This window comes from Pholis gunnellus (assembly GCF_910591455.1).
Source record: "Pholis gunnellus genome assembly, chromosome: 23".
Lineage (NCBI taxonomy): Eukaryota > Metazoa > Chordata > Actinopteri > Perciformes > Pholidae > Pholis > Pholis gunnellus.
In genome coordinates this window covers 11,852,834-11,864,845 of record NC_136550.1, presented here as the reverse complement: position 1 = coordinate 11,864,845, position 12,012 = coordinate 11,852,834, and the positions used below count along the sequence as shown (strand labels likewise).

At 44.3% G+C, this 12,012-nt stretch overlaps 1 protein-coding gene across 1 annotated transcript; it reads right to left on the bottom strand.

Annotated features, from left to right (window-relative positions):
- Positions 1-6,681: 6,681 nt before the first annotated feature.
- Positions 6,682-9,260, bottom strand: tmem256 (transmembrane protein 256). The gene is made up of 4 exons (XM_079184346.1): positions 9,131-9,260; positions 8,319-8,356; positions 7,727-7,807; positions 6,682-7,241 (listed from the first exon to the last, which is right to left on the bottom strand). Exons 1-4 carry the CDS (start codon positions 9,210-9,212, stop codon positions 7,098-7,100), a joined length of 345 nt encoding a protein of 114 aa, XP_079040472.1. The 5' UTR covers positions 9,213-9,260; the 3' UTR covers positions 6,682-7,097.
- Between the last annotated feature and the right edge of the window lie 2,752 nt (positions 9,261-12,012).

Genomic DNA, 12,012 nt, shown 5'->3' with positions numbered 1-12,012 from the left:
TATTACTTTTGGTTATATTTGTGGGGGGGTTTCAGTATAACATAGAAAATCTCCCAAAACTGAGTTTAACCTTATTTGTTCCACAATGCAGACTACCCTGATCTCTGTCTCCTAATGTTTATGAAGTAACTCATTTCCAACTAAATCTATAGTTGACCTCATACATATGTGTGCAACATAGAAGGCCCCATTTTAAAGCAGTATTTGGGCATTTTATCATAACATTTTTGTTAACTTAACAGACATTGGTCAAAATCTTATCTTCTAAAAAGATGTATTACCTCTATTTGCATTTTTCATCATTCCAATGCCGAATAACATAAAGTTGAAACTTCTTGAAATGAAACGTTTCGTTGTTCTTGTGTCCACTGACAATTGTTCCCCTCTAAACCAATTGCTGTTTAAATGATGCGCATAAGCCTCCATTACACTCCAAGTTATTCATTTCCTGCCTCACTGCTGAACTTCTTTGGATTGATAGTGTCCAAAATAACCTGTCAGACCTCTCTCTTAGCCTGACGATGGATCATTAATACTCACACACTGCCACCTCGCTCTCTGAGGAAAGAGCTGTATGTGTGTGTGTGTGTGTGTGTGTGTGTGTGTGTGTGTGTGTGTGTGTGTGTGTGTGTGTGTGTGTGTGTGTGTCGCCACGCTGTGTCTGATTCATCGGCCTATTTTGTGGTATACGTGAAACATCTATCAAAGTAATGCTTTACCAAACAGCACTTAATGAGCAAGTTCAGGGAGTGACACTACCCCTCTGCTAAATGAGAGGTAAGAGACAACCCTGGCCTTCACTGCCAGACACTAAAGAAATGAGTGCAATCTCTCTCTCTCTCTCTCTCTCTCTCTCTCTCTCTCTCTCTCTCTCTCTCTCTCTCTCTCTCTCTCTCTCGCTCAGACTCTTTCTTTGCCCTCTTTTGACCGAAAAGTGCAGAAATGGAAAACCATTGACATTCCTCCGTATATACACTACCGTTCAAAAGTTTGGGCTCACCCAGACAATTTCGTGTCAATTTTCAGTTTCTTCGCAATTTCTCGCATGGAATAGCTTCATTTCTAAGAACAAGAATAGACGGCGAGTTTCACATGAAAGTTCTCTCTTTCTGGCCATGTTGAGAGTATAATCCAACCTACAAATGTGATGCTCCAGATACTCCTATGTAGATATTTCATTAAAACCAGACGTTTCCACCTAGAATAGTCATTAACCACATTAACAATGTATAGAGTGTATTTCTGATTAATTTAATGTTATCTTCATTGAAAGAAACAGTGCTTTTCTTTGAGAAATAAGGACATTTCTAAGTGACCCCAAACTTTTGAACGGTAGTGTAACCCTGTCTAGAATCGGTGCTATCATAAAAATCGTCCCCATTTGCAAGTAAAATGAGGCTAAAATTGCCGGCATGTGATGGAAATGTGTCCGGTCAAGTGATGGTCTGATATACGAGGATTCAATCTCGGACTCCACGTCAGTGCTTGTTCAGCGAAATGGGTGAAGGAAAAGTGATAAAAGAATATAAAAATTAAGAGAGGAGGTACCCCGATGCACAAACAGGAAGCAAGAAAGACATGTTGAACTATATGCCTTTACCAGGGTAATTGAGGTTTTCACTGACTTATTGTATATATTTCCAAAATATTATAAATAAATGTCCATAAAAACAAGACATATACAACAACACTACAACCACAATGTCTTTTAGCCGAGCAACAAGTTGACGCTTTGTTGTTTGCGATTTACTCATGTATTATACTTTTACTGTTTGACTTTTTATTCTACTTGTTCTGTTTTTATTTTTCTTGTTTTGTTTTGAACTGATGTCTCTTATCCAGTCTGCTGCTGCAATCCTCCCCACTGTGGGACTAATAAAGGATTATGTTATATCATATCTTATCAATGCCAAATAGTAAATTCTTTATTCTTTCTATCTTACTAGCTAGCATGGCTGTAGACTTTTATGCCATGTCGTAAATCCATACTATATGTTGATTCCAAGCAGGTTTTCATAAAGCATAACCCAAGCATGCATCTGATTTCTGAGTGGGCCGTTGATGCGCACTATTGTGCCACACTGCAATGCACCAAGGAAACAGCGGAGCTGCTCACACCTGGAAAACAATTAAATAAATTGTGAGAGGTGGTATGGAGGCCCTGAGAGGGAAGAGGGAGAAACATTTCTGGTGATTCATTTTCTAAGTCTGGTCTCAGTTGTTTTCTCTCCTGTGCTTATGACTATAGAACACGTGAATACAGGTTTTGCTCAGTGGAAAATAAGGTTACTTTTGGCAAAACGTTATTTTTTCCATCTGTTTTCACAGTTTTTGTCGGGTTTGTGTCGTTGTAATACTTATTTCAGCCACAAAAGGCTGAATTGCACCACCACCCCCATGTTCCAAACAGGGCTGAAAGCGTTTCTTCCAGCTGGGTTTTAATTTCTCCCTCTCAACACAATATACTGTCTCACAACAACAAACAGTTAGAAATGATCCTCACAACAACAACCATCGCCTGAAACGTTTTCCAGCTGTTGCTAAATCATGAGGAAAGAACACAATTTAGATCGGACTTACAAATCAACAAAATGTTGTTGTTTTGCCTCTCAGGTTGTCCGTGAGGTGGTGAAACAGCGCCCCCAAACCTTCTGGGGGAAACAAAAATAGTATTCTGATGATGTCTTTTTGTGAAGTTTTAAGTGGTAGAAACATTCCAAAGTAGCAGTTTTATTGACAACCAATGTCACACATAAATCAATTAAGTATAAACAGTTAAGCAAGTATTGTACATCTTGTGTAGAATTAGTACGTAGCATGGACTGTTAATCGGACAAAAAACGTAACAAACACAAGGTGATCAGTAATAAAATGGTTGCTATTTGCAGCCCAATGGTACATGTATAATAAAACATGACATATCGGTAAAGAGATGTGCTACATGTCTCATTCTGACTTATGAAACTCACACATTGATGAATTCTCAAAGTTAGAAAAACACCATAACACCAACCACTACCGCCATCTACCACCCAGCTGGCTGAACAATGCCACCCAGACATCACATTGCTGCTGCTGGTAGTGGTTCTGGTGATACGGTAACAATGGCAGCTCCCTGGCGTTCTTCCCTGAGCTCCTCTGATGTGTGGCTGTCACCGCTGTGCCGCAGATTGAAGTGAAATGATTGAGTATGAAGCCGTGAGACGGGGAGGGAGCTGGTGATGGGGCCTCAGTTGAAGTGAGGGAATAATCCATCTGAGGGTTGGCCAGCGCTGACCACCGTTTAAGTGGCTTTGAAAAACCGGGACGGCCATTACAGACATTCTGCTTCACTGTTGCGAGGTGCCGCCGCCTGATTGATGCCTGGGAGAGGATTTGGCGCTGCTGTGGTGTCTATTATACAGCAAGCACTTTAGTATATTGCCTGTGTGTGTGTGTGTGTGTCCGTGGGTAGATATTTGTGTGTCCCTGGTCCGTGTGAATAAGAGGGAGGAAGCTGTAGGTGATGATGTAAGATGGCCAGGTCACGTGTTTCATTCCAGGTCTTGAGGATCTGGAGCAGCACGCCTTTCCACAGTTGGCTCCTAAACGCGCTCTATCACCCTAGTCATTCATGACTGATGATTCTCACACAACCGCCCTCTTCATCTTCAACCAAAACAGACTCCGACCAAGAAATCAATGGAACTAGGAGCCGGTTCCCCCCAAAGGAAGAGGCTGATGTAATTAAATCTGTGTGCAGTGTAAGAGAAATAAAGGATAGGAACGCTTGTGAAGTGCAGGCGAAGTCCCCGGGGGTATAATTAACAATAGTATCTGAGCTCCTTCTTTCTCTTGACGCTCACTACAGTGCAGACGGATGCGGAGGCAAAGCCCCAGACGGACTCTCTTGCCAGTGGGTTTGCTTCTGCAGACCATCCCGCTTCATGATGTGTGGCTCATGCAGTGCCTACAAACAACATGGAATCAGACGGGATCTGATGTGTGTTCGTTTTTTTAATACGACACGCATCTAAATCATCACAGGTGCAGCCAATAGGCCTTTTTTAAAAATATATCACAGTAAGGAAAGCGGCCTCTGCTGTTCATGCATGGCTCACTCTCATTCTGTCATGGTGGGCCACTAACACAGAGCCATCGTTAATGTTATTAGTAACACCTGTGTTTTTCCTACATCGGCAAGTGAAAAATGTCTGCCGTGTCTGCACTCCAAGCAACTCGGCGAGGAGCCGATCGAAAAGCACAAGTGAGGGGTTTCCAAGTCACAGAATGTCCCGTAGAATACAATCAAATCAATCATTTGCAACATGACAATCTGGCTTTAGACTATTTCTTGGCTTATTAACTTCCGGAGGTCTGTGATGGCTGTCTGGCAACTGCTCGAAAAAACAAACAGTCCAGCACATAACGCAACACAAGTCAAATGTTGAATTATTGCTGTTGATTTTGGTTATTCTTTTTAATTGCGAGCTCGGTAGCTGTTTTGATGAGGATTTACTTGTGAAGTCCATGTTTTTTTTTGAGGTTGCAGCTCAAAAAATGTGAGTAAGTGGATCTTGAGTTGGGATTGTTTTGTCACACTATACTGAACTTCATTGCTGAACTTAATTATGTTACATTCCCCCCAATAGATTAGCACGGCTATCCCGAGGATAGATGGTAAAATGAATGTAGCAACATACTAATTGCTCATTTAGAGAGGGTGAAACACATATATATATTTGTAGAGATATTTTCTCACTTTGAAATTAGAGGGTCTTGTTCAACAACAGCCACGTTGAATCTACTTTACTCTGTAAACTGAGTAGAAAAGAAGCGATGCTAAGATAAGCGCTACACAGAGGGCTGAATAGCTTTGAAAGTTACTGTAAAGGAGACTAATGCAGACGCAAGTGTCTCACTTTCTATTTCTCCTCCTCTCGTGTGATCACACATTAAATGCGGAACATCGTGATCCGGCTGGATTTTAACAGCAACATGATCCACTGACTGTCAGCTGCAGGAGAGAAATATATAGCCCTAAAATAAGAATGTGTCGCTGAATCACATGATTTTCACCCTCAAGTATTTAACGCGTAGCCGAAAAGTTGACGTTGGCACTTTAAAATAGGCTGTGCGCCCTGTAACTTGCAGTCATGTGTCTCCCATAAACCTAACAGTTGTGAGTCAGACATATGTGACTGGGGAGTCGGAGCTTTCTTTGCTGCCCGATTGCTTGGTCCTGGAATAGCAGAATGCTTCCCATTAGCTGTTTAATTCTAACGAGGGTTTTATGAGTCGTGATCAAGAGCACATTGGCAATGTGTTCAGTCAATAGCGCCTTCTCTTCTGCGCAGAGCCTCGGCTCATGTGCCGAGCAATTGACCCGAAGATTTATACAGCTATTTTCTAAAGGTCCCCATTGGTGGGCCTATACAGTCAGGGAGGCAAATGAGTGTTTCAATGGATTTCACTTTCAATTTGAATGCGGAGTGGTTGGAACTCGGCCCCGGCTAAAGAGAGGCCATGGGTAATGAACTCCTTTGTGTCCTGACACTTAAGAGGATCAATCGCTTGTGGCTGTGAAGACATTCAGCACTGCGAGAGAGATGATTTAACATTGGCTGCTATAGGTGCTGAATCCGCCGTCTGCTGAAAACCACACACTGAGGAGCCGTGTTCCACTCGCATTGGCCTGAGTCACTTGGGATTAGTTTGCATTTCGGTATTGCAACAGCTGTAAACCCAGCTGGGAGGCTTTGATGTATGCATGTACCCAAAACCAGCACTGGAGGGGGCCTGCAGAGGACTGTGTGGGTAGTACAAACCTTTGTCTGTCTGCATATGCTAACTGCAAGGGAAAGAACTGAAATGAACAATGATATACATATATATATATAAATGTAAAAAATAGGTAGAACATACTTTTTTTTAAGGCCCAGTTCTCACCCGGTCCCCAAACCCTGCCACTCACAGCTGAGTGAAGCATCCTTCTTGAAGGTCTAGGCCTGTAGGGTGTGAAAAACAGCAGCAAGCTTTGGGACGAACTTCCCTCTCTGCAGCAGAATCAAAGCTGTCGGAACTTTTAATAACCCTCATGTAGGGATCGTAACACAGGGATCCAACAGCGGCGACGTGAGCTCATATAGAGAAAAGTGAAAGTCCCATGTTTCTGTTTTGCTTTTGGAAACATCCTCTCGTTTTTTAACCGTTTACGAACTGCTTGGATTTTGCAACACTTTAAAATCTAAATGACCTAATAAATACAATGAAGCTTGGAGTTGTTCATGTCTGTATGACAACATGTCTACCTTAGTTTGAGCAGCTTACGAGTAAATGTGTGTATGGAGCCTGTTCCAGGAGGAACACAAAACAGACCTGAACTTGGCCAGTCAGGGCAGCTGGCTAAGTCTGCATCAAACGTTAACCTCAGCATGCTGAGCAGGTCTACGCTTACCACGGTCACCATTTTAGAGTATTGGCGCGCTAACAAGCACTAAAAGCAAAGTTTTGCAAGTATTTAGTCTTAAATCAACCTTGTGGTGGCACTGACTGAAAGCAGACGTTAGTGGGGTTCACCTTCTGGGGACTATGAATGAAACTCATCCATCGAACTAAAATAGAAGGAGTCTGTGTCTGTATGAACCTTAGTGGGGACTGCACTAGTGTGGACAAATGTGCAAACCCAAGAACATGTAGGAAAACAATATTTATTTCATTTTTAAATACTTCACATTTATTTCTTCATCTTCACTGTATTTGCAATACCTATGCTATATAAATGCACTTACTACAATATGGTAAAAACAAAGAAACGACAAGATACACTACTGTTTCATTCCCAGTAGACATGACATTCAAAATGTTACGTCATGCTCTTGCCTGTCCGTGTTAACGCAGTGACACCAATCAGAAACAGACCGCAATGGCAGGAGAGTGATAATCCTGTTGTGACTCTTATCTCCCGCTGACACCCACCACCCGGGACAGGGCGTGGCTTAGCCGGGTGACATAACTCTCACAAGCTCTCCAGTTCGTCCATTAACAGCCTGACAGTTTTTTGTGTCACGTGGTGGCCCCCCCCCCCCCCCCGTGGAAGGGACTCGAACTGTCGCGGCTCAGAGAATCAGGGCCAGCCAGCCGGCGATCATAGCCATGCCCCCCATGGGCGCCACCTTGCGAAGACCAGGGTCCCCCGTCATGGCCTGGTGGTACAGGGAGCCACAGAACATCCCCATGCCCGCTATCAGGAGCGTACCAGCCTGTATCGAGGGAGACAGATGTGAGACTCGTCAAACTTAACCTAAACACTATTAGACAGAAGTAGTGGTCGTTATAAGAATAGCTCATTCTCAATTGGAGAAGGGAAGTATCTGATGTCCCACAGGAAACACCGAGCCTGGAGTCAATGTGACAGCCACCGGATCCTGATTGGTTTGGCCCCCCCACATGGATCACAGCTAATCTGGCGTGCGTCTCCTTTTCACTTTGTTGATTTTCAATCCCATCTCTTGTGCTTAAGATAACCTTTACACTGCACATACTTGGCGTGTGCTGGGGATTCCATGAGTCATAATGTGATGAAGCCAGGACACACAAGAAAACAACGACTTCACTGCTCCTTTGCCAGCTGTTAGCTGGGGAGTCGGGTCAGACGGGTAATGGCAGAATTACACCGTCACACTCGTTCCATTTTAAAAGGGGACGCTCAAGTCCCCTTTGTGGTATTAAAGGCTCCCATACTCACCACAGCGGGTTTGCCAGAGTGGGCAGCACCCAGCAGGGCCAGGCTGTGGTAGAAATGGTACTTGTTGGCGGTTTCAAACAGCTGGAGAGGCAAACACACAGAGACACAGAGCGTTCAGAAGCATTCTGCCTGGAAAGGCTAGTCCAGGGCTACTGCTGTACAGTGTAAATGGACTACAAGGCAGTATTTAAAGGGTAACTTAGGTATTTTTACAACCTTATTTCCCTGTTTTTCTGTCAAAGTGACTAATGGGGACAACTTATTTTGACACAACATGTGAAAATAGGGTCCAGGTTGAAGATACAGAAGTTACCCTTAAAGTTGTTATAGTGTAAAAGTCTCTTGTACGACTAAAGATGTGTCTATTCTTAAAGAGATTTTTTAAAACCCTTTTCAATGTCTTTCACGGTCAGAAAGTTTCCACATTATCATGTTTGGAAAAACTTACAGGCACTTGAGTAAAAAAACATTTTTAATTGAGCACCAAACTAAAAGCAAAACTGCATAATCAAGATCATGATCTCTGAAGTTTGAAGAACAAAATAATGTGATATCACAGTTATGCATCACAGTAGGCCTGCTACACACATACCACTCTCTGGTAGTCATCAGGGTCGCTGTTTTTGAAACCTAAAGAGAGACACATGGAGCAGAAAATGACCATATATGTGATATGAATTAAATATGACACTTAATGATAACTGTAATGACGAACAACCGACTTCCCTCTAAGGTTCCCTTCTGTTCCCCACGCGCTATTTTGTTAATTATTCTTAATGGCTCACGAAGCCCTTAAGGGCTTGAAGCTTTGCGTCAGTTTATACCAGTGGTTCTCAACACGGGGTCCAGGGACCCCCAGGGGTCCTTGCAGGAGTTCCAGAAAAATGTCGAATACCGGTATTTAATTTGGACTATTTAATTCACCATAGAAGTGATCATAGGAGGGACTATTATGACCAGTCATCTTCTCAGCTTCAGTTGACAGCTATAGAATTCTGATATTAATATCTAACAAACAAAATATGATCAGATGGAAGTCCGTAAAGCGACATCTTATTAAAGGAGGGTCCGTGACTTGATGTGTTGTCCTTGACACGAACCACGTCCCACAGTGGGAGCGGGTCACCTTGATTGCACAATTGTATATTTGACTAAAACAACGCGCTGCTTGGTGTGTCTTTTGGATGCCGAATGAATCATCAGCCCGAGACACATAAACACAGCCGGTGTCTGTTCTTTTCGCGTCACGCAGCTGCGTCGGTACAGAAGACAATCTAGAATTGGCATTTTTGGGGACGGGGGCTGGAGTGGTAAGCGCTGGCTTGGCAGTGTTTTCCGGACTGTGTAACGACACTTAGAGACTCGTGAATGAGCGTGGACTGTAAGCTAACGTAGACTTCCTACCGTGAGCCCCGTATGCCCCTGCTGCCACTGCAGAAGCCCCCGACAGAGCCGCCAACCTTCGGACAACAACAGACGCAGTCATGTTTCGCAGGCGCGTGTGTATTCGACAAGCGGAAGACTGACGGAAATGGTGCCTTCACTGTCGTCTGATAAATTCCTTCCTCTGAAATCAGGGATTACGGAACATGGTCCTTGCCCTCTCTCCTCTCTCTCTCTCTCTCTCTCTCTCTCTCTCTCTCTCTCTCTCTCTCTCTCTCTCTGTATGTACCTCAATTGTGTAATTTGTAAGTCTATTATTTTGCTCACGGACGTTTCCATGGCTCAATTGTTTATTTCATTTCCAAATTATGTATCTGCAAACAGCAAGTAAAAAAAGAAATTCATGTATCAGACGGCCTACAAAGAATATTTGAGTTTACCCACAACTTTTTTGGTGAGTCATTCGCATGTTGTGCTAATTACAACATTCCGGTGAGTCCGTGAAGGCAGCATCACATAGAGACGCGGCTGCGCTCGAGCCAAAGGTTCCTGGCTGCCAGGCACATCCGTTATCCGTGTGTGGAGGCTTGAACCAAAATGGCGTATGCCATGCTACAGTTTCAGCCCACGGGCAAACGTCATAACTCTACCAAATAGACCTGACATGACACTTCAGCAGTCTAGTGATACCTCAGGCTTCGTACTTAGGCTATGTGGCCTTTATCATGTCTCGACCCACTGGTCACTTCTGACTTTCAATGCTTTCATTTGATATTGCAGGGATGCACTGTGCAACCAGGATACAAGTACAAAATAAATAATAATGATTTAATTCTGTTTTTGTGTGTTGAATCAGGTGCCATCACGGCCAATCTTGGAGAGCAGAAAAAAAGGCTCATACTCAGTGTTATTCAGTCACCTCTAGTTCTCAAATGGAAAAAGAAAATCCGACAGTTTATTTTATCTTTATTTGTTTTTACCTTTGCTTTGTTTAAGGTTTCACATCTGAAATGCATTATTCATGGCAGGGCTGAATTGTACTCTTGTGCTGCTTTTGTATGAATAATTAATATCTCTCCACAGAGGGGTTCGTGGCGTTAGAACGGGTCTTTAATGCGCCGCTTTTTTTCAGCATCGGCGCATGCACCAAATTGCCACATAACACTGAATGATAGGCTCAGCGGTGCGAACGGTGCATTAGTGTCCAGCACTTTGCAATTTGGCCATCACTGCAATTTAAACACTGGGGATTTTCTCTGCAGAGGTGTTGGGGACTCATGTTGATGTAACCCCTTTGATGAAAACACACTGATCCCTGCAGAGAGCCCACCAAAAGGGGGTGCTGTATCGCTTTCTAATCTGCCAAAGTTTGTCCAGAGTTGGCGTGTGTGCGTGCGTGCGTGCGTGTGTGCGTGTGTGTGTGTGTGTGTGTGTGTGTGTGGCGGGGGCGTGGGGGACTTCTTCCAATTATCATATTGAAATTACTCAGGGTCACACTGCATTACCGGAGAGCCGCTAGACCACAGTTTCCGTCGAGTCTCGTCCTTAGCTGACTTTGACACAGCGTTAACACAATGCATACAATTAACACATCTTGATGACCATGTAGCTAATTAAAAATAAGCCCCGTGAGTCGCAGGCCCTCATCATCAACTCCCGAACCAAACCTGTGGCCAGTGGGTGCTTGTGTTTGCGTGCGCGTGGACTTTCCCTTGGCATGATGTCTGGGGAGCCCTTTCCGCATGTTGGGTTGTGTGCAAAAGGACGCTTGCTTACTGTGCACACACTCCAATCGAAATCCACTTGCACACACACACACACACACACACAGGTCATTTTCATTCTGGCCGATGGCAGATGGGACAGCAAGGGCAACAATGAAGTATGGCTTTACAGCTTGTTGTCACGAACAAGCAGCAAATTATCTCCCAAGTCCCAGCAGCCGTGTGCCGCGAGGTTCCTTCCAAGAGTCAACATCCATCTCACTTCAGCCAGCCAGCCCACCCGCCTCGCCTCTCCTCTCCGGCGACTCCTTCACCCGTCCACAAACCTTGGTGTGTTTGAATAGAGGCCTGTGCATGTATGTGTGCGATCCCCTGAGATTGTTTGACCCCCCCCCCCCCCTCCCGGGCTTGTCTTGTTGCGATCGAGCTGCCGTCCGAGGAAAACATTCGGCTCTGGCGAAAAACAGTCAAGCGGCCGACAAGCAGAACATTACTCGCTTTAAAACGAGGGTATCGAGCGAGCGCCTCCTTCCAAATTGGAACCGGTGGCTTGTCTAGCAACCTGCACGTTTACATGACAGCTGCTGTATTTCATCCTGGTGCCACCTTTTCTTTGTGGTGAGGATGACAATGGAGGGGTGTGAGGATGACAGAGAAAGATACCTTCCGAGGAATCCATGTCCACATTTTAAAACAAGTGTATCTCACTTTTCTTTCAGCTTAATGTAGGCCTACCGCCCAGGGTTGTTTTCAAAATCCAATTTCCAATTCTTGTTAACTATGTTGTTAAGGTATATCTGGTGGCAGTGCGTCTTTGTTCTATAAGGGAATTTTAATGCATGGCAGGTAAAGTGGAAGCAGCCGGTCTAGTCGGCATAAAAACAAACATTGTGCTTTGTTTGTCGTTAGCAGGTAACAAGACCGATGGGAACACCTCGGCGAGGCCTCACAGTTGTCCTTATTTAAAGGACCGTGATAGACTCTGAGTGATGTGTTCTGCAATGGGAACCATGCATGGTCATACTGTTGGGAATGTCAGAAGTGTCATCCGTCTCCCCCACTGTCACATGCTCTAATGTCTCGGAGTGCAAATGCGACGGGGGGGGAACAGCCAAAATAAAAAACAGGCCGGCTCCGTCCTGCCAGTTATGAAATATCCTCGTGTGCCGAAAGCTTTGC